This window comes from Stegostoma tigrinum, chromosome 1 (genome assembly GCF_030684315.1).
Source record: "Stegostoma tigrinum isolate sSteTig4 chromosome 1, sSteTig4.hap1, whole genome shotgun sequence".
Taxonomy (NCBI): Eukaryota; Metazoa; Chordata; class Chondrichthyes; order Orectolobiformes; family Stegostomatidae; genus Stegostoma; species Stegostoma tigrinum.
The window spans coordinates 1,906,909-1,929,881 of NC_081354.1; the positions used below are offsets into that span (position 1 = coordinate 1,906,909).

Consider the following 22,973-nt stretch of genomic DNA (forward strand, 5'->3'; position numbering starts at 1 on the left):
ATCGTAATTAGTTTAGATTGGGGAAATCTGGTTGGCATGGACAAGTTGGACTGAAGGGTCTGTTTCCGTGCTGTATCATTCTATAACTCATTGGCTGTAAACTAATGAAAGCTGCCGTTGGAGTGCAGGTCCTTTTTTGAATTTGGGAACTGCACTGTTAGACATGTTATCTTTTGGAGAAAGTTCTAAACTATGGCCTCACTTGTCTCATCAGCTGGCTATCAAAGGAGGGTCAGGAGGAATCCTGCCAAACCTTTATTCCTCAATCAGCAACAATTAAAATGCAGAATTTTTAAAAGGACATTGGTTTGATGGTGGAGTAGACAAATATCTGGCAAAAAGTGTACAATGCAGAGAAGTGAGAGTTGATGCAGTTTGATAGGAACCAATCTGGAGAAACAGTATTAATTAAAAGATACTACTCTAAAGGCTGTGCAGGAGTAGAGACACCTGGCTGTATATATGCTCAAGTCATTAATAGTAGCAGGACAAGTGGAGAGAGCTATTAAGAAAAAGCATATCGTATCCTAGACTTCATAAATAGGGGCATAAGGTACAAGGGAGATTCTGCTGAACTTATGAAGAGCACTGGTTCGACCACAGCTGATGTAGTGTGTTCAGTTCTAGGTGCCACACTTCAGGAAGAATATGAACACAGTGGAGGCTGTGCAGAGGAAGTTTACAAGAATGGTTCCAGGGATGAGAAGCTTCAGTTATGAGGAAAGGTTGGAGAAGTGAGAACTGATTTCCTTGGAGAGAAGGCCAAGTGGAAACTTGCTAGAAGCTATCAAAATCATGAGAAGTTTGGACAGAGTGAATAGGGAGAAACTGTCTCCTCTTGTGAAAGGATTGAGCACTAGACGGCAAAGAGTTAAGGTGTTTGACAAAAGAAGCAAATGTGAGGTGAGAAATATTTTTACACAGTGAGTAGTAGGATCTAGCATGCATCGCCTGCAGGATGGTGCAGCCATGTTCAATCAAGGCTTTCAAGAGGGCATTAGCTCGTTCTTCAAATAAAATCAATGTACAATGTTATGGGGAAAAGCCGGATGACTGGCACTTAATCATAATGTGCAATTGCATTGAGGCAGGCATGATGGCTTCCTTCTGTTCTGCAGCGATAGACAGAAAACAATGAGCAATCTGAATGTGGGGTTGATACACAAAGGGAAAGTTTCTGGAAGGAACAGGGGCTTTGACAGCAGGCATTACCCCTTTTCATGTACCAGTCAGGTATTTGATCGGCCAGTGGCAAGCCATCCCAGGATTATAAACCATGGAGTTGGAAGTCCCACCTGCTGAGTCAGCTAATCAGAGCAGCTCTACTATATTGGTGATGCCACCAAGAAGGTGCGAGCTGGCCTGACTGAGACCCGGATAGTGCCAAACAGGCAACATGCAGCTGGTGGACAGGCATTCAAACGCAGTGACAGTACAAGCAAGCACAGCCTAAACCAACTTAGACCAGCCGTGCCTCTCCAACAGGAACTGTCTCCTGTTCATACCTGATCCTAAAGGAAGCAGTATTCAATTAAATCCTTATTTTTTGAACATTATTGATTTCAATTTTGTGGAGCAGTTGAGCCAAGCGTATAAGATAATAAAGTGTGGAGCTGGATGAACACAGCAGGCCAAGCAGCATCTCAGGAGCACAAAAGCTGATGTTTCGGGCCTAGACACTTCATCAGAGAGGGGGATGGGGAGGGGGTTCTGGAAATAAATAGGGAGACAGGGGGAGGCAGACCGAAGATGGAGAGAAAAGAAGATCGGTGGAGAGTAGAGTATAGGTGGGGAGGTAGGGAGGGGATAGGTCAGTCCAGGGAAGATGGACAGGTCAAGGAGGTGGGATGAGGTTAGTAGGTAGGAGATGGAGGTGCGGCTTGGGGTGGGAGGAAGGGATGGGTGAGAGGAAGAACAGGTTAGGGAGGCAGAGACAGGTTGGACTGGTTTTGGGATGCAGTAGGGGGAGGGGAAGAGCTGGGCTGGTTGTGTGGTGCAGTGGGGGGAGGGGACGAACTGGGCTGGTTTTGGGATGTGGTGGGGCAAGGGGAGATTTTGAAACTGGTGAAGTCCACATTGATACCATTGGGCTGCAGGGTTCCCAAGCGGAATATGAGTTGCTGTTCCTGCAACCTTCGAGAGGCATCATTGTGGCACTGCAGGAGGCCCATGATGGACATGTCATCTAAAGAATGGGAGGGGGAGTGGAAATGGTCCACGACTGGGAGGTTTAGTTGTTTGTTGCGAACTGAGCGGAGGTGTTCTGCAAAGCGGTCCCCAAGCCTCCGCTTGGTTTCCCCAATGTAGAGGAAGCCACACCGGGTACAGTGGATGCAGTATACCACATTGGCAGATGTGCAGGTGAACCTCTGCTTAATGTGGAATGTCATCTTGGGGCCTGGGATAGGGGTGAGGGAGGAGGTGTGGGGGCAAGTGTAGCACTTCCTGCGGTTGCAGGGGAAGGTGCCGGGTGTGGTGGGGTCGGAGGGCAGTGTGGAGCGAACAAGGGAGTCACAGAGAGAGTGGTCTCTCCGGAAAGCAGACAAAGGTGGGGATGGAAAAATGTCTTGGGTGGTGGAGTCGGATTGTAGATGGCGGAAGTGGCCTGTTTCTGTGATAACAAAGTGTAGAGCTGGATGACACAGCAGGCCAAGCAGCACCTGAGAAGCACAAAAGCTTTTGTGCTCCTGAGATGCTGCTTGGCCTGCTGTGTTCATCCAGCTTCACACTTTGTTGTCTCGGATTCTCCAGCATCTGCAGTTCCCATTACCTCTGGCCTGTTTCTATGCTGTACATACTACACAATAAATATACAAGTGGATTAAATGTGAAGTTCGTATTTGAGGGGAAGCATGCATCATAGTTGAAGTTTGGGGAATTACTCAGGCACACTGTGAATGAAGTATGTGTCTTTAATGTTTCTTTGTTATCATTTAAAACTTTAACAGACGATGAGAAATTGAAACTACTGCAGCTCTTCACATGATAAATTGATATTCCATTTAATGTTGCAGGAATCTTAAGAGGAATTAAAATAATGAGAGATTTCATCCAGCAGTGTTAAAACATTTGTTAAACATGTGATACTAATGGACCGTAATGGATTCTGAAGAACTATGTGACAGGATAGAGCTGTTTAGCATTTTTCTACTGTAGAAAGAAAATCTAGTAATGTTTAATAACTAGATGCAACTGACAGATTCATGAACAATGTGATAGTAAACAGTCTTTGGCTCATCCTGCCTGTGCTGGTTCTCCCCAATTTCTCTCATTCCCTCCTTTTCTTGGCCCATAGACCTAAAAAGACACTTTCTCAAATATTTATCAAATTGCACCTCAAAAGCTCCTACTGAAGCTGTTTCCATTTTGCAGCAACAGCAGGAGCGGTCAGAGCGAGGGCCAGGGGGCTGCCGAGAGGGTAAGTTCTTTATTTCGGCAGCAGAGCTGAGTGGGAGCATTCGGATTGTGCTTTCAGAACGTAAGTGAACTGATATATTTAGGCAGTGGCTAGATGCGAGACACTACACTTGCAGTGTTGCCCATCCACCCTCCTCATCTGACCAAAAAAAAAGACTCTGAGGTGTGTTGAGAAGGTAAGGTTTTTCTTTTTCTTTCTTTTATCATCTGCTGGTAAGTAGAGTGATTGGTAAATGTTTTTTCATTTCGTTTATCTATTATTTGATATTATAGTAGGACTAAGCTAAGCTGGAGAGTAAAAATGGCAGGAGATCCCAGACCCGTGCTATGCTCCTCTTGCTCAATGTGGGAGCTCAGGGACGCGGCTGATGTCCCTGGCTCCTACACGAGCAGGAAGTGTGTCCAGCTGCAGCTCTTGTTAGACAGTAATATGGCTCTGGAAATGCGGATGGACTCACTTTGGAGCATTCGCGATGCCGAGGAAGTCGTGGATAGCACGTTCAGCAAATTGGTCACACTGCAGACTAGGATTGCTGAGGGAGAAAGGGAATGGGTGACCAAAAGACAGAGAAAAAGCAGGAAGGCAGTGCAGGTGTCTCCTGCGGTCATCTCCCTCCAAAACAGGTATTCCGTTTTGGATACTGTTGGGGAAAATGTCTCACCAGGGGAAGGCAGCAGTAGCCAGGTTCATGGCACCATGGCTGGCTCTGCTGTACAGAAGGGCGGGAAAAAGAGGGGAAGGGCTATAGTCATTGGGGGCTTGATTGTAAGGGGAGTAGACAGGCGGTTCTGCGGTCGAAAATGGGACTGCCGAATGGTATGTTGCCTCCCAGGTGCACAGGTCAGGGATGTCTCAGATCGACTGCAGGACATTCTGAAGGGGGAGGGCGAACAGCCAGTTGTCGTGGTGCATACAGGCACCAATGATATATGTAAAAAAATGGGAGGAGGTCCTACAAGCAGAATTTAGGGAGTTAGGAGCCAAGTTAAAAAGTAGGACCTCGAAGGTAATATTCTCAGAATTGCTATCAGTGCCACGTGCTAGTCAGAGTAGAAATGAAAGAATAGCCAGGATGAATGCGTGCCTTCAGAGATGGTGCAGGAGGGCGGGGGTTCAGATTTTTGGGACATTGGGACCGGTTCTGGGGGAGGTGGGACTATTACAAATCGGATGGTCTACACCTGGGCAGGACTGGAACCAATGTCCTAGGGGGTGCTTTTGCTAATGCTGTGGGGGAGGGTTTAAACTAATGTGGCAGGGGGATGGGAACCAAATGGGGAGGTTAGTGGGCAGTAAGGAGGTAGTAACTAGAGCCTGTAAGGAACTAGTTAATGAAGTCAGTGTAACTAAGGGGAAGAGTAGGCAGACAGCAGGTGATGAACACAGAGGGACCGGTGGTCTGAGGGTGCATTTGTTTTAATGTGAGAAGTGTAGTAGGTAAGGCAGATGAACTTAGGGCTTGGATTAGTACCTGGGAGTGTTATGTTATTGCTGTTACTGAGACTTGGTTGAGGGAAGGGCAAGATTGGCAACTAAATATCCCAGGATATAGATGCTTCAGGCGGAATAAAGAGGGAGGGAAAAGGGGTGGAGGAGATGCATTACTGGTCAAAGAGGATACAACAGTTGTGCTGAAGGAGGGCCCCATGGAGGACTCGAGCAGTGAGGCATTGTGGGCAGACCTCAGAAGTAGGAAGGGTACAGTGACAATGTTGGGGCTGTACTACAGGCCTCCCAACAGCGAGCGTGAGATAGAGGCACAAATATGCAAACAGATCATGGAAAGACGTAGGTGCAACAGGGTGGTGGTGATGGGAGATTTTAATTTTCCCAACATTGACTGGGATTCACTCAGCGTTAGGGCTTTCGATGGAGCAGAATTTGTAAGGAGCATCCAGGAGGGTTTTCTAGAGCAGTATGTAAATAGTCCAACTTGGGAAGGGGCCATACTGGGCCTAGTGTTGGAGAATGAGCCCAGCCAGGTGGGTGAAGTTTCAGTAGGGGATTACTTTGGGAATAGTGATCACAATTCTGTAAGTTTTACAATACTCATGGACAAAGGTGAGAGTGGTCCTAAAGGAAGAGTGCTAAACTGGGGAAGGCCAACTCTAGCAAAATTCGACAGGAGCTAGAGAATGTGGATTGGGAGCAGCTGTTTGAGGGTAAATCCACATTTGATATGTGGGAGGCTTTTGAAGAGAGGTTGATTAGAATGCAGGACAGACATGTCCCTGTGAAAATGAGGGAGAGAAAGGGCAAGATTAAGGAACCATGGATGACAGGTGAAATTGTGAGACTAGCAAAGAGTTAAAAGGAAGCATACATAAGGTCTAGGTGACTGAAAACAGACTAAGCTTTGGAAGAATATCGGGAAAGTAGGACCAATCTGAAATGAGGAATTAAGAGGCTAAAAGGGATCATGATATATCTTTAGCAAACAGGGTCAAAGAAAATCCCAAAGCCTTTTATTCGTACATAAGGAGCAAGTGGGTAACCAGAGAAAGGGTTGGCCCTCGCAAGGACAAAGGAGGGAAGTTAAGCGAGGAGCCAGAGAAAATGAGTGAGATACTTAATGAGTACTTTGTGTCAGCATTCACTGAGGAGAGGGACATGTCGGATGTTGAGGTTAGGGATAGATGTTTGACTACTCTAGGTCAAGTCAGCATTAGGAGGGGGGAAGTGTTGGATATTCTAAAAGTCTTTAGGATGGACAAGTCCCCAGGTCTGGATGAGATCTATTCCAGGTTTCAGAGGGAAGCAAGAGAGGAAATAGCTGGGGCCTTAACAGATATCTTTGCAGCATCCTTAAACACGGGTGAGGTCCCGGAGGACTGGAGAATTGCTAATGTTGTCCCCTTGTTTAAGAAGGGTAGCAAGGATAATCCAGGTAATCATAGTCTGCTGAGTCTGATATCAGTGGTGGGGAATCTGCTGGAGAAGATAATGAGGGATAGGATCTATTTATATTTGGAAGAAAATGGGCTTACTAGTGATAGACAACATGGTTTTGTACAGGGAAGGTCATGTTTTACCAACCTGATAGAATTCTTTAAGGAAGTGACAAAGTTGATAGATGAGGGAAGACCTGTAGATGTCATATACTTGGACTTCAGTAAGGTGTTTGATAAGGTTCCCCATGGTAGGCTGATGGACAGAGTGAAGTAGCATGGGGACCAGGGCGTACTAGCTAGATGGATAGAGAACTGGCTGGGAAACAGGAGACAGAGTGTTGTAGTGTTCGGGAGTCTCTCAAAACAGAGAACTGCGACCAGTGGTGTTCCACAGGGATCTGTGCTGGGACCACTGCTGTTTGTGATATATGTAAATGATCTGGAGGAAGGTGTAGATGGTCTGATCAGCAAGTTTGCAGATGACTCTAAGATCGGTGGAGTAGCAGATGGTGAAGGGGACTGTTGGAGAATGCAGCAGAATATAGATAGATTGGAGAGTTGGGCGGAGAAATATCAGATGGAGTTCAATCCAGGCAAATGCGAGTGATGCATTTTGGAAGATCCAATTCAAGAGTGAACAGTACGGTAAATGGAAAAGCCCTGGGGAAAATTTATGTACAGAGAGAGCTGGGTGTTCAGGTCCATTGTACCCTGAAGGTGGCAACGCAGGTCAATAAAGTGGTCAAGAAGGCATACGGCATGCTTTCCTCATCGGATGAGGTATTGAGTACAAGAGTTGGCAGGTCATGTTACAGTTTTATAAGACTTTGGTTCAACCACATTTAGAGTACTGTGTACAGTTCTGGTCGCCACATTACCAAAAGGATGTGGATGCTTTGGAGAGGGTGCAGAGGAGGTTCACCAGGATATTGCCTGGTATGGAGGGCACTAGCTATGAAGAGAGGTTGAGTAGATTAGGATTATTTACATCAGAAAGATGGAGGTTGAGGGGGGACCTGATTGAGGTCTACAAAATCATGAGGGGTATAGACAGGGTGGATAGCAATAAGCTTTTTCTCAGAGTGGGGGACTCCATTACTAGGGGATCACGATTTCGAGGTGAGGGGGAAACGTTTAAGGGAGATATGCATGGAAAGTTCTTTATGATAAGGATGGTGGGTGCCTGGAACACGTTGCCAGTGGATGTGGTAGAGGCAGGCACAATAGTGTCATTTAAGATGTATCTAGACAGATACATGAATGGACAGGGAGCAGAGGGATACAGATCCTTGGAAAATAGGCAACAGGTTTAGATAGAGGATCTAGATCAGCGCAGGCCTGGAGGGCTGAAGGACCTGTTCCTGTGCTGTAATTTTCTTTGTTCTTTTTGTTCTTTGTTTCCTTGCCCTTTCAGACAGCACAATCCTATGAAGGGTCTAGGCCTGAAACATCAGCTTTTGTTCTCCTAAGATGCTGCTTGGCCTGCTGTGTTCTTCCAGCTCCACACTTTGTTATCTCCTCATCATAATAATTTGCTGCGTAATAGAATTATTCTCCATAACACTGTAAGATATAGAAGTAGAATTAGGACTTTCGGCCCATAGAGTTGGCTATGCCATTCGATCATGGCTAATATGTTTCTTCATCGAATTCGCCTGCCTTCTCCCTGTAACCCTTGATTCCCTTACTAACCAAGAAACTCCCAATCTCTGTCTTAAGTATACTGAATAACTTAGCCTCCTCAGCCTGCTGCAGCAATGATTCCACAGATTCACCATCCTCTGGTTGAAGAAATTCCTCCTCATCTCGGTTCCAACGGGCCATCCCTCCACTCCGAGGGTGTGCCCTCAGACCCTAATCTCTTCTCCTGGTGGAAACATCTTCTCCACATACACTCTATCCAGGTCTCTCAATATTCTGTAAGCTTCAATGAGACACCGCTCTCCTTCTCAACTACTTTGAGTACGGACCTAGAGTCCTTAACCATTCCTTAAATGACAAGCCTTTCATCCTCGTGATCATTCTCACAAACCTCATCGGGATTCCCTCCCATGCTAGCACATCCTTCCTGAGATATAGGGCTCAAAACTGCTCACAATATTCTAAATACATTCTGATCAGAGCCTGATACAATTTCAGCAGGATATCTCTGCTCTTGTATTTTAGCCCTCTCAAAAATGAAAACCAGCATTGCATTTGCCTTTCTAATTGCCAAATGAATCTCTCATGTCTTCTGCAGTTACTTACAAATCATCTTTAATTCGTGCCATCTGGACCATCTTGCCAGTGGAATTATGTAATAATTTTGAACAGTGTGGGTGTTTGTAGATAACTATGCATTCACTGCCAGTGTGATGTGAGGTATGCGGGTGTCTGTCTTCAAGATTGGTAGATTGTATCAAACAGCATATCCCTTTGGCTGTTTGCAAATTGACTGTATCCAACCAGCTGATGTTGGCAAAACTCGTAACAGTGCCCAACATTAGACGATGTTTTGCGATAGGATTTTGCATAACATTTGCCAAATAATCCTGAGTGTACAAACAATTACACTGATAAACAATTTCGGATTGCAGTGTGGCACGACTCTACATTCTGGAAGCTACATTTAATCAGGAACAGCTCACTGTTATATGCAGACAGAAAGAATATAAACATACACTATGCCTGTTTCAACTCAGCAAAATAGGTGACAACCATTTCTCTGATTAATTTCTCAGGGAAATGACTTAGCTAGTCAGAATCAAAATGCCTGATTTAACGTTTAAACAACGCTTGATGGTTAGCTGTCAGTCATCTTCTGACTGATGCATTCTCTAAAGCAACACCTCCGTCAATCAACGCTCACTTGTCAACCAATCAGCATCCTTCTCTCAAATAGCACAAATGTTGTCTTCCCTTTGCGTTAATATTCTTGTAAATTTTCCCAATAGTGCAGGACAAAAAGCTTCTTTTTGTGTCTTTTTTCAGAAATACTCAGATCCTGGAAGAGAACCCAGTTAGTTCTGAGGGTCACCATCAGGCATCCTCCATGGTATTTGTACCTAGTATACAAGTTAAACTGCCCAGATTTTCTGGGCAATCAGAGGCTAACAGCCCATCACTGTTGCTGTTGGAAATGGAGGCTCCCAGTGACATTGCACCCAACTGAGGCCCATGACTAACATGGTACTCGAGACCATTGGTCAGTAAATACAGGGTGGGACCCCAGAGGAGGTAAGGAGAACAGAATTGAAAGGATCCTTCCAGAGTGCAGTCAATCATCCATATCAGGCAGATGGGCACATTGCTACATCTTTTGTAAGGGGATAATCAGAACAGGAACAACTATTGCAAATTCTGTGACGAGGAATTCTATGGTTGAGGAACTAATCAATCATGATTAAATGGCTGAGCAGACTCAAGGGGCCGAATAGCTTAAGTTCTGCTCCTATGTCTTATGGTTTTATGGTCTTATTACTTATTAACTACAAAAAGTGCACGAAAACTTCCCATATCACAGATCCAATAAAAGCAAAAGACAAAGAAAAGCACATTCATTAACACCTGAAAACAGAAAAGGCAGGTTACTCAGTCCAAATAAAGTTGCAGAGTGTATTCATAAGATTGATCAAAAAAGGTAGCGGAGGGAGAACAGCAACACCTTACATTTAAATAATATCATGAATTTGTTAAAACATCACAAGTATTTCACAGTTGTGTAAATCCATACACAAGTCTGAGCTGAGCCACTGAGACAGAAATTAAGATAGGTGATCAAATGCTTAGTTAAAGAGGTAGGATTTAACTAGTGTCTTAAATAAAAGTGAGTGAAAGAGAGTGGGAATTCAAGACCTTTCATTCTAAGCAGCTGGATGCACAACTGAATGCAATAGAATCAAATAGTAATTTCAGGTGGCTTGTATTTTTACAAAAAATACAGTCCAAAGTGGCAATAAAAATTAAGAATAGAGATTACATGGAATTACTTTGGAAAGAAAGCACAGAAAGAGGCCATTCAGCCCATCCAATCCATGCTTGCATTAATGCTCCACCTCATACTGCTCTCATTTTTCTTCATTTACATTGAGCATCATAATCCTCTACTCCCTATTCCCTCATGTGTCTACTGACTTCTCCTTAAATGCATTGTTACGATCTCCTTCAAACACTTGATGTGGTAAGTTATTCTTCATACTCAAAATCACAGAATGTTTCAGTGCAGAAAGAGGCCATTTGGTCCATCATGTTGCCACCAATGTTCTGACCATTTTGGATGAATGCCATTCTCCTGTGTTTTCCCCATTACCCTGCAAACTGTTTCTATTAAATGATCAGCTAATGGCCTCTTGAGTGCCTTGTTTGAAATTGCCTTTACCACACTTCCAGACAGCACATGCCCTAACTACTCACTTCACATTTGCTTCTTTCGCAGAACATTTTAAAACTGTGCCCGCTGGTTCTCTTATGAGCAGGAACAGTCTATCTCTATCTTTTCTGTCCAGACCCCATGACATTAAAAACTTCTACCAAATGTTGTCTGAGCCTTCTCCTCACCATTCAGCCCATCAAGTCTGTTCTGCCATTCAATCACAGCTGATAAGTTTCTCACCCCCATTGTCCCGCTTTCTCCCCATAACCTGTGATCCCCAAAACAGTCAAGAACCTGTCTATCTCAGTCTAAATGTACTCAATGACCCAGCCTCAACAGCCTTCTGTGGCAGTGAATTCCATAGATTCACCACTCTCTGGCTGAAGAAGTTTCTCCTTATCTTTGTTCTAAAAAGTCTTCCCTTTACTCTAAGGCTGTGCCCTCAGGTCCTAGACTCTCCTGCCAATGGAAGCATCTTTCCAACATCCACTCTGTCCAGGCCATTTAGTATTCTGTAAGTTTCAGTTAGATCCCCCTCATCCTTCTAAACTCCAATGAGTATCGACCCAGTTTCCTCAAACATTCCTCATATGTTAAGCTTTCCACTCCTGGGACCATTCTCTTGAACTTCCTCTGAACCCACTCCAGGGTCAGTACGTCCTTCCTGAGAAATGGGGCCCAAAACTGCACACAATACTCCAAATGTGGCCTGACCAGAGCGTCATAAAGCCTCAGTAGTACATCCCTGCTTTTATATTCAAGTCCTCTCAGAAGAAGTGCTAACATTAAGAGATAACAAAGTGTGGAACTGGATGAACACAGTAGGCCAAGCAGCATCTTAGGAGCACAAAAGCTGACGTTTCAGGCCTAGACCCTTCATCAGAAAAAAATGCTAACATTACATTTGCCTTCCTGACTACTGACTCAACCTGCAAGTTTCCCTTGAGAGAATCCTGGACTAGAACTCCCAAGTCTCTTTGCACCTCAGATATCTGAATTTTCTCCCCATTTAGAAAATAGTCCAAGATAATAAAATGTGAGGGGGGAGGTAGGGAGGGGATAGGTCAGTCCAGGGAAGACGGACAGGTCAAGGAGGTGGGATGAGGTTAGTAGGTAGATGGGGGTGCGGATTGGGGTGGGAGGAAGGGATGGGTGAGAGGAAGAACAGGTTAGGGAGGCAGAGACATCTTAGGAGCACAAAAGCTGACGTTTTGGGCTGAGACCCTTCATCAGAAAAGGGGGATGTGGAGAGGGTTCTGAAATAAATAGGGAAAGAGGGGGAGGCGGATCGAAGATGGAGAGGAGAGTATAGGTGGGGAGGTAGGCAGGGGATCGGTCAGTCCAGGGAGGACGGACAGGTCAAGGGGGCGGGATGAGGTTAGTGGGTAGGAAATGGAGGTGCGACTTGAGGTGGGAGGAGGGGATAGGTGAGAGGAAGAACAGGTTAGGAAGTTGGGGATGAGCTGGGCTGGTTTTGGTACCATTGGGCTGCAGGGTTCCCAAGTGGAATATGAGTTGCTGTTCCTGCAACCTTTGGGTGGCATCATTGTGGCACTGCAGGAGGCCCATGATGGACATTTTGTCTAAGGAATGCGAGGGGGATTTGAAATGGTTTGCGACTGGGAGGTGCAGTCCCCACCTCCCTAACCTGTTCTTCCTCTCACCTATCCCCTCCTACCACCTCAAGCCACACCTCCATTTCCTGCCTACTAACCTCATCCCACCCCTTGACCTGTCCATCCTCCCCGGACTGACCTATCCCCTCCCCACTTCCCCACCTATACTCTCCTCTCCACCTATCTTCCCCTCTCTCCATCTTCGATCCACCTCCCCCTCTTTCCCTATTTATTTCAGAACCCTCTCCACATCCCCCTTTTCTGATGAAGAGTCTCAGCCCAAAACGTCAGCTTTTGTGCACCTAAGATGCTGCTTGCACATGCATCAGCAAACTGCTGGTTTAAAGAAGCTGTATGCATAAATTGTGGTGGAAAGGGTGCATTGAACAGGCTTGTTTGAGGAAGAAACAAATAACATACAGCAAAAGTACAGAAACCAAAGTGTAGGAAGAAAATCTACACAGTGCAAACAGGGCATGAAAAATGTCTAGACTCTCAATCTGAAAAGGCCTCTTGCTAAACATGCAAAAACAGAAGTGCATGGAGAAATTCAGCAGGTCTGGCAGCATCTGTGGTGAGAAAACAGAGTCAATGTTTTGAGTCCTATGACCCTTCTTCAGTTCCCACACAAAACAAACTTTTCAGATACGAGAAACTTCCATGTGGAATCACATCTACAGCTATATAATTCAACGTGCCATGGATCAGATTTTATGTGGATTAGAAGGAATCCAGTGTTACCGAGATGATATTTTAATCATGGGGAGAAGTGAAAAACAGCATTCCCCTCAAGTTAGATGCTTGTCTGCAGAGTGTGGGCAGATATGTGATTTCTTAAAAAAAATCTTCCATCAAATGTTTAGGCCATATCATCAACGCTACGGGACTACATAAGTCACTTTCAAAAGTTAAAGCTGTAACTGAGGCGCCAGCGGATAAAAATGTAAATCAACCCTATGATCTTTTTTGGCCTTGCTAAATTGCAGTGTCCCAAAGTAGGAAGGATGTTCCTGTTGATGCGGCAGTCCAGAACTAGGTGTCACCGCCTCAAGGCAGAAGGTAAAACATTCAGGACCGAAGTGAGAAATTTATGCACCGAAAGAGTGGTGTGCTTGTGGAACGCTCCTCTCCACCTATCTTCTCCTCTACCCATCTTCGATCCGACAGCAGACAATGCAAAAGCATTGTACCATTTCAAGAAGGGGTTGGATATAACACTTGAAGCTGAAAAGGGAGAAAAGCAGGAGCAGGCGACTGGTTTCGACTGAAATGAACGGTGGAGTGGGCTTGAAGTTCCAAATGGCCCACTCCTGCTTCTATTTTCTATGTTTCTAAATCTTGAAGCCATTCTCACACTGTTGCCAATTTATTATGCCCAAATCAGAATTGGAAATGGGAAGATGAATGAGAAAGAACTTTTACACAAGCCAAAGGGACTTTATTTATGAAGTCCTGAAGCATTCTGACCCAAAGTTACCATCGCAATTAGCAAACAATACATCACTATGTAGTGGGAGCACTCATTTCTCATATACCCAATGATGAAAAGAAGATAATGGCTTTTCCATCACAATTGTTAAACTAAGCAGAAATGAACTGTACGCAGAGAATGAAGCTCTGGGAATTATTTTGGCATTAGACAATTCTACCAGTACCTGTATGGTCAGGAATTTATCTTACTAACAGACCACAAGCCATTGACCACAATATTTGGGCTTCATACAGAGATTTCTTCTCTAGCAGCAAGCCATATGAATTGTTGCCATAAGCTCACACTTGTACAATTAAGTAGCAGTAATCCAACTTACGTGAGAATGATGATGGGCTCTCTAGGTTACCTTTGCCAAATGAACCAACTACAAATAATCCTTATGTAGACATTTTCTACATTGAACACTCTGACAACAGCAGGACAAGTTAAAAGTACACTAGAAATGACACATTACAATCAAAAGTGATGGACATGGTACTTTGTGGGATAATCACTGGCACAACCTAAGAACTGATGCCATATGTTACCCGAAAACTAGAACTGTCTTTATAAGAAGAATGTCTCCAATGGGGAATGAAGGTTATCATTCCACCAGGGCTAAGGAAATGTGTGTTAAATCAACGAGGTGAGGATCACTGTGATATTACTCAGAATGAAGGAGATAGCCAGAAGCTATTATTGGTGGTTGAACTCAACTCCAAAATTGAGGGGAAGGTGGGAATATGTGCACTTTCTGCAAGAGTGGGCAACATGCCTCCATTAGTGCCATTACACCCATGGCAATGGGCAGAAAGGTCATGGCAATGGGCAGAAAGGTCATGGCAATGGGCAGAAAGGCCTTGGCAATGGGCAGAAAGGTGACAGCAAAGAATCCACGTTGAATACGTTGGTGGACGTTTTGGTGGGCGAATGTATTTCATAATGGATGACACACGTACTAAGTAGCTTGAAATAGTCATCATAAAGATGGCACCTTCAAAGAAAACCTTAGAAAGACTGAAGGAGATCTTTGTGAGGTTGGAACAACTTGTTAGAGGCAATGGTCCACAGTTTATGTCACAAAAGTTTACAGACTGTCAAAAGCAGAAAGGAATTCAACATAGATAACAAAGTGTGACCCTTCATCAGAAAGGGTCTAGGCCTGAAACGATAGCTTTTGAGCTCCTATGATGCTGCTTGGCCTGCTGTGTTCATCCAGCTCCACACTTTGTTATTTCAGATTCTCCAGCATCTGCAGTTCCTACTGTCTCTGATAGGAATTCAACATAACAAGGTGTAGAGCTGGATGAACACAGCGGGCCAAGCAGCATCAGAGGACCAGGAAAGCTGACATTTCAGGCCTAGACCCTTCTAGATGCTGCTTGGCCCGCTGTGTACATCCAGCTCTACACCTTGTTATCGCTGATTCTCCAGCATCTGCAGTTCCTACTAACTCAGGAATTCAACATATCTGATCATCTCCTTCTAACCCAACCACAAACGGTTTTGCAGAAAGTGTGTTCAGACAGTGAAACATTTCTCAAAAGTTACTCGACAACTGGGATCACCATCCATTTTTTTGTGAACATTCCAGAACACAACTCATTCAACAACTCAAAAACTCTTCAGCATTGCTCATGATAAAGCATCAGGAAACCATCCAAGACTAAAGATATCTTGCATATTTACTGTGGTATTAATGATTGGAGATGTCAATATTTTCATTGCAGGAACCTCTGATGTAAAGGTGCTGTGTATTTGTGCTAGTATGGTGGACTGTCACTTTAAGGGCCTGATCATGTGACATAATGATGACATTACCAGCTACTTAAGGGGGAAACAGCTTAGTCAAACTTTGCTGCCTGTACATTATAAAACTCCTGCTGCTAAATACTCTGGCCTCCTGGCCCTTCTAGCTCACAGGTCATCTCAGTTTTCTTTTCTCAAGATGTAAGAGTTGTAGCCTGTCAATCATCGCTTGATAATATAAACCATATTTCTGGAACTATCCTTTTTAAATCTTCTCTGCACCCTCTCCAGTGTGTCTATCGCTTTTCCACAATATGGCAACTAGACAGCACAAAGCCCTTCAAATCTGGTCATATGAAGATCTCAAAGAGTTGTGTGGCTGAAGGAGGTTGCAGAAAGAGAAGTGAAGCCATGGACAGGTTTCAGAACAAGAATTTGATTTCTTAAAATTTAAGAGTGCAGGACCAGGAGCCAATGTGGACAAGCCAGGAAAGATCAACTGGGCCTGATGTGAATAAAAACCGAAAGAACTGCAGACGCTGTAAATCAGGAACTAAAACAAAATTGCTGGAAAAGCTCAGCAGGTCTGGCAGTATCTGTGAAGGAAAAAACAGAGCTAACATTTCAGGTCCGGTGACCTTTCTCAGAACTTCTGTGGAAGGGTCACCAGACTCGAAACGTTAACTCTGCTTTTTCCTTCACAGGTGCTGCCAGACCTGCTGAGCTTTTCCAGCAACTTTGTTTTTGGACCTGATGTGAGATCTTTTAGTTTAGCTGGAACAGTGTAGGAATTTATAGCAGTATAGGAAGGGAAGCTGGAGAAAGAATAGGAACACATAAGACTTTTCAACTCATGGCCATTTCTGACCAGTTACCTATAATGACCGATACACATCATCTCTATTAAAAATATTTTCCTAACTCGTTTGTCAGTTGCATTAATGGATCATTAACTAACAACTTTTTCTAGGTTGTATTCCTAGCATTCTTCACATGTACAACTTGTGCTTTGATTTTATATTCTAGTGGACCATATTGTTAACTGGAATTTGGCTCCATTTCCAGAATCACTCATCTTTCAGGGTCACTGAGCCAAGAGAAGGCAGTGCACATGATTGGCTCTCCACATGCATCTTGTCACCTCAGCAATCAGCTGGTTAATGTTGTGTTTTACCTTTATTAAATCAAATCACTTGGATAAGACCAACATTAAAGTAACTCAAGGGCAACAAGGGATGGGCAATAAAAATGCTGGCCATCCAGTAATGCCCATATCACATTTGATAAAAACAACTTACTGCAAATTTATCTAAGAGCTCCCGGATTTGCTGAAATCCATTCTTCTCAGCGATATCTCTTGGGTTTTCTCCGCGAACATTCAGGACAGTGGAGGCCTGGGCTGATCCAGGACATTCTAGAAGCAGAGTGACAAGATTCTCTAGTCCATTGTTGGCTGCAAAATGGAGCAGGGTTGGGAACTCATGGCCATGTCCCAGATCTGGACAACAATAGAGAGTAGGCAAATGTCAGATCTGATTGAAAACTGGGTGAGATGAAACAGAAGGGTTAAATTTTCAAATATGCCCCAGTCTTGCACTACGATGAAAGAAAATAGTCCTTTTTGCAAAGAATGCATCCTCATTTTGGTAGATATATTTCTTATCACTTTTTACCTTGTACAGTTAAATTTCCTGCTAAGCACATCGAACATTACCACAAACTGCACTACATCCAACTGTTTCATTTCTTAATGAAAAACTGTGGATGCTGGAATTTCTGAATCAAAAATCGAAAGTACTGGGGACTCTTTGTTCAGAAGGGTCACTGGACTAGAAACATTCACTGTTATTCTCTTCACAGATGCTGCCAGGCATGTTGAGGTTTTCCCTACAATTTCTGTTTGTTCGTGGTCTCATTGCTGCCTGCTGTAACTAAAGCAGAGTTTCCTAACTTTTGTAGTCAATTCCCTTTGCAATAAATGATAACATTAACTTTAATAATTACTTGCTGTAAGTTCATAGCATCTTGTGATTCATGCACTAGAACACCCAGATGGCCCTGCACCTCAGGGGTCTGCATTCTCTCACCATTTAGATAATACATTTAATTTTTATTCTTCCTGCCAAAATCGATAATTTTAACTTTTTCCCACATTATACTCTATTTGCTAGATCTTTGCCAACTCCCGTAGCCGAACAATATCCCTTTTGTAACCTTCCAATGTCTTCTTCACAGCATTACTTTCCTACTTATGTTTGTGTCATCAGCAAATTTGGCAACAATATATTTGCTGTCGTCATTTAAATCACTTCTATAAACTGTAAACAGTTGAAGTCACAGCACCAATCACTGAGGCACACCATTCATCACGTCTTGCCAACCAGAAAAAGACCCAATTTTGCCCACTCTCTCCTTTCTGTTAGCCAGCCAACTGTCTACTCAACAAATTACTCTCTATATCACGTGTTTTTATTTTCTGCTCGACCCTTTAACATGGCACTTTATCAAATGCCTTCTGGAAATCCCAGTTCAGTACATCCACTGGGCTTCCTTCGTCCACAACATGCTACTTCCTCGAAGAAATCAGTGGGACTGAATCTAATGTTCTTCTGGCTAAGTCCAATTGCATCAAGTTATTTGGAAGGTTTCTAGCCGTGAGGTCCAGTGGGCTTTCTCACCCTGTCTTTCAAAACTCACCTAATTATTGGCTTACCATGTCTCCACAGTGTTTCTTATGAACAGCTACCAATCCATATAATACACACTGTTTCCACAACAACTTGCCACTCACTAGATTTTCCAGAATTCACCAGAATCCCTTGCGCCTGTGTCACTATTAAAAGCCTGTTGTGCCTCAATGGCTGTGGTGTGTCCAGAACTGTCCCACACAGCTGCTGACAATTGCCCTGGGCATGGCAGATTTGTGGAAATAGATACCCCAATTTGTGGGTAGGAACCTGGAGATCCTGCTGGACAGAGGCAGGGGTAGGGGTGGTGAGAGGAAGGAGTATTGGCCGGGGGGGGGGCGGAAAACAGATCATGGGACTTAAATTTCCCCCAGGACCAGCAGTGAAAGCCACAGAAAAAATGGCCTGATCTGAGATTGTTTTCCAGGTCAAAGCAATGTCAGCTGTCTGAGGAACTATGCAGCAAGGAAGGAAGAAGGTCAGTGTCCTCTTCCACTTAAGTGCCACCATCTTCTCTCCAATACTTCACACTCACTGTGTCTCTGCCGCTATACCACCTCCAACAAAGGCTCCCGCTTTACCACTTCAACTATTGCCCTCAACATTCTCCCTGAATTGCTCTCAACCAACCTCAACCCCCAATACCACTAACTCTGCAAGTGTTCTGTGCTCCTACTCATTTGCCCATGACAATTTCCCACAGGCACCAATAGTATTTTCTGAAGAAGGGTCCAGACTCGAAATGTCAGCTTTCCTGCTCCTCTGATGCTGCTTGGCCTGCTGTGTTCATCCAGCTCCACACCTTGTTATCTCGGATTCTCTAGCATCGGCAGTTTTTACCACCTCTATACCAATGGTAATCCACCAGATTACCTGCTTCCATTATCTGTTATCCAGCTTCCATAATACCTGCCTGTCTCTCAATTCCATGACGAAAACACAGCAAATAGGGCAGAAAGACTGGAGATAGATATTGCTCTGTCTGTCATTTGGCCCTTCATCCTTTGTAAGGAGAGGTTCCTGACTCTGAATACCCCAACGGGTCTAGGCCCGAAACGTCAGCTTTTGTGCTCCTGAGATGCTGCTTCGCCTACTGTGTTCATCCAGCTCCACACTGTGTTATCCTTGATTTACCATGTTGGGAGCTCCTTAGCAAAGTCTCTCCCTTTGACTCGATTGAGGCCTGCTGCCAATTATGCCAAGGAAGGAGCCTTTCTGTCTGCACTAAATGGTGAGGCAAGATGGATATTTTGGTGGGAGGGCAGGGGGGAAGTTGAGAGGGAGCAAAGCACTGAAGGGCAGGGATGCTACAAGCATTCTTGGCAGGGTCAAAGCAAGATAGTGCCATGACAGCATGTAAAGTGCCCTGAGATGCAGCCTGGTTCACTTCAAGCGCTGGCTTCTGTGTCTCTCAGCACACATTGTCCTTGCTATAGCATTACAATGATAGTTGCCAGGGCCACCTGAGGTGCAGGTTTACAGTGCCAAGGTCTCCTGTAGGTGAAGTGAAGATGTGCCATGACATTTTTTAGAAGTTGAGAAGTGTTGGGTGTTAATGTCCATTGATATCGGGTGCATTTGGCCAATGCCCATGGAAATGATGGAGGCCATTTTTTTCAGATGGAGTAAAGAGCTGATCAGTGTATGTTTATTGAATTATTTTACAATGTTATTAGATTTTGATCCAATAAAATTTTCCCCAGTTGCTTCTATATCTTGCATTTTAGTGATTACAAAACTTACTCATCTCATGAGCTAACTAAGTAGATTATTTAGTTTGATTAATGTTCAGTGAAATTTTCAAAGAGAACACATAGCAGTAAAAGTTGCTTCATAAATCTAAATTATAAAGACTGTACATCACGTTACAGCAAAATTTAAACCACGGGGTATTTAACAATTTCTGTATGAGGTGTTATCAAAGGTGCTGTTCTTACATAAGTGAAGATTGTACAGCACAAAACAAGACCATTCAGCCCATCATACTTGTGTTGGCTTTTTAAAATTAATCTGATTAGTTACACTCCAATCCTGGATTAGCCCGAATAGTTCTTATTTTCAAATATTGATTCAGTTCTTTTTTGAAAGTTACTATAAAATGTGATTGATTAGGTAGTGTTTTCCAGTGATACTGTGTCCATTTTTGACCCATTTAAAAAAACACCATCACATGAACAGTGTTGAAACAGGGAGTGTTGGAGAAGCTCAGCTGGTCTGGCACCATCTTTAGAGAGAAAAACTGAGTTAATGTTTCAGAACTGAAGCTGGCTGGGGAAGAATGGAATTTATGCTGACGATGTGGTGATGTTGGGGTGAGAAGAGTGTATGTGGAGGTTATGCTAAAAGGCAAAGAGACAGGCGAACAAAATGATAAACTGTGAAAGAAATAAGAGTGAGGTGGGGTACTAATGAGAAGTGTAAATTGTTGAAAATTTTTAGGTTATGCCAGGAGAAGCCCCTACTGGACAGGATGTAGGGGTTTGCTGGAAAGGAATGAACAAGGCAGATGCTGTTCATGTTGTAAAACTGTTAAACTCAACGTTGAGTGCTGAAGTATGTAAGGTGCCTAGACAGAAGGTGAGGTGCAGTTCCTCCAGCTGAACCTCACTGGAACACTGCAGCATGCCTGAGTTAGAGATGTTGGCTAGTGAATACACTGCTGTGTTGAAGTGGCAGGCAGTTGGCAGTTCGGGGTCATTGTTATGGGCTGAGCTTAGGTATTTGGCAAAGCAGTCACCAAGTCTGTGTTTAGTCTCCTCAATGGAAGGTGTGTCTGGACCCTTAGACAGTGAGAAGGGAGGAAGTAAACGAGCAAGTGCTGGGAATGAGGGAGGTGTGGACCAGAGTGTCTTGGGTGGAACTGTTTCTGTGGAATGCTGATAATGGAGGGGAGGGAAATAATGGAGGTGGTGGAAGTAGCAGCACATAATCCTTTGGAAGCGGAGGCTGGTGGAGTGGGAAGTGAGGACCATTGTCCCTATCATTATTGTGGGAGGGGAAGGGTGAAGGCAGAAACTCTCCATCATCATCCTCCTCTGCATGGTGAGTTCCTCCTCAATTTGAACAGCTTCTCCTTTAACTCCTCTCACTTTGGCAGAACGGTGGCTCAGTGGTTAGCACTGCTGCCTCATAGCGCCAGGGACCAGGGTTCGATTCCAGCTTTTGGCAACTGTCTGTGTGGAGTTTGTATATTCTCCCTGTGTCTGCATGGGTTTCCTCTGGGTGCTCCGGTTTCTTCCCACCATCCAAAGATGTGCAGGGTAGGTGGATTGGCCATGCTAACATACCAAAGTGTTCAGGGATGTGTAGATTAGAGGGATGGGTCTGGGTGGGATGCTCCAAGGGTCAGTGTGGACATGTTGGGCTGAAGGGCCTGTTTCCACTCTGTAGGGATTCTATGATTTTCTCCAAATCAAAGATACAACCCTGGGTATCTTGTTCCTACACCCTTAGATGCTGTCCTGTGAGGGCTGTTCTCAGCACAGCCAAACCATTTTCAAACATTTATGAAGACAGAAATTGCTGCAAAAACTCAGCAGGTCCAGTAGCATCTGTGGAGAGAAATTAAGAGCTAACGTTTTGGGTCCAGTGACCCTTCTTCAGAACTGATGGTAGTGAGGAAATTGTTGGTATATGTGCAGACGATGGAGTGGGGATGGGGAAAGAGTAAATTACAGGTGGAGAGGGAAACCAGAGAGAAAAACAAAGGAGTGGTTAAACTTGCCAATGGGGCTATAAGTAGCTGACACTGGATTGTGTGTGACAGCAGCCCATGGGAATGACAAGGCTTGGTGTTTGGGGATTGGGTTAGGGGCAGAGCCCAACATATACATTTTTTTCAAACATTTATGCTTCTTGTTATCTCCCAACTATCTATTAGCTCTCTCTCTTGGCTTATCACAGCAATCTCTTTGTTTGCCAATCCGTTTCTCTCTTTCTCTCCATTTGGGTATTGCCTCTGCGTACTCTATTCTCCCTCTAATCCCACCGACACTGTCTGACATCAGGATAAATTCCATTCTTCCCCAGCTAGCTTCAGTTCTAACCAAGGGTCACTGGACTTGAACATTAACTCTGTTTTCTCTGTACAGATGCTGCCAGCCCTCTCTACTTTTGTTTCAGATTTACAGCATCTGCAGTTCTCTGTGTTTATTCTAATAATGTGTTCCCTAGCAGTCAGAAAGAAGGTTTGGACACAACTGCTGAGAATTGCTAAGTTAGCAGCTTCATATATTAAGAAACACAAAACAACATGAGATGCTGCTTGGTCTGCTGCGTTCATCCAGCTACCCGCTTTGTTGTCTTTACAAAACTGCAATTTTCCATTGCTATGACCATACTTTCTCATAATGGGGAGAACCAACATAAACAAAAATCAGATTTCAGTAGTTGCTCAGAAGCAGGAACCTCTGAAATAAAATTCTCAACTGTGCAGCTGTATTACAGAAAATCTAATCATTAAATTGAATTTCCATGGCAATCTGTGCAGTAGTTACAGCATAATCCTTCAGTTTCAGGGCTGATTTTATTGTGATTAAGTTTTATACATTTCTAAAAGAATGATTTTAAGTAGAAAATACCACTTAATGTACTTCATCACTTAGCAACATGAATAAAAAGATTTTAATGATGCTACAGAATGATTTAGTCTCATTAATTTTGTACTAGGTGAATCGAGTGATCCCTGAACTGATTTAATTGACAATATCACACAAATGCAGCATGCTAATAAATACCAGAGAAACATACACTTTAAATTTACCAATTCTACAAAAACCCTCATTATTATT

The 22,973-nt window shown here is 43.9% G+C and overlaps 1 protein-coding gene and 1 long non-coding RNA gene across 4 annotated transcripts in view; one reads left to right on the top strand and one right to left on the bottom strand.

The window, feature by feature from the left end:
• Positions 1-22,973, bottom strand: part of LOC125456430 (B-cell scaffold protein with ankyrin repeats-like) — a 247,585-nt gene that overhangs the window by 126,968 nt on the left and 97,644 nt on the right. For all 3 annotated transcript variants that reach the window (XM_059646916.1, XM_059646955.1, XM_059646930.1), the window contains one exon: positions 16,795-16,994. In XM_059646916.1, coding sequence (XP_059502899.1) covers positions 16,795-16,994 — 200 coding nt within the window. The remainder of the gene's footprint in view (positions 1-16,794; positions 16,995-22,973) is intronic.
• LOC132209807 (uncharacterized) overlaps positions 3,485-22,973 on the top strand; it is a 44,923-nt gene continuing 25,434 nt past the window's right edge. Inside the window, exon 1 of the long non-coding RNA XR_009445919.1 lies at positions 3,485-3,593. This is a non-coding gene — a long non-coding RNA (uncharacterized LOC132209807). The remainder of the gene's footprint in view (positions 3,594-22,973) is intronic.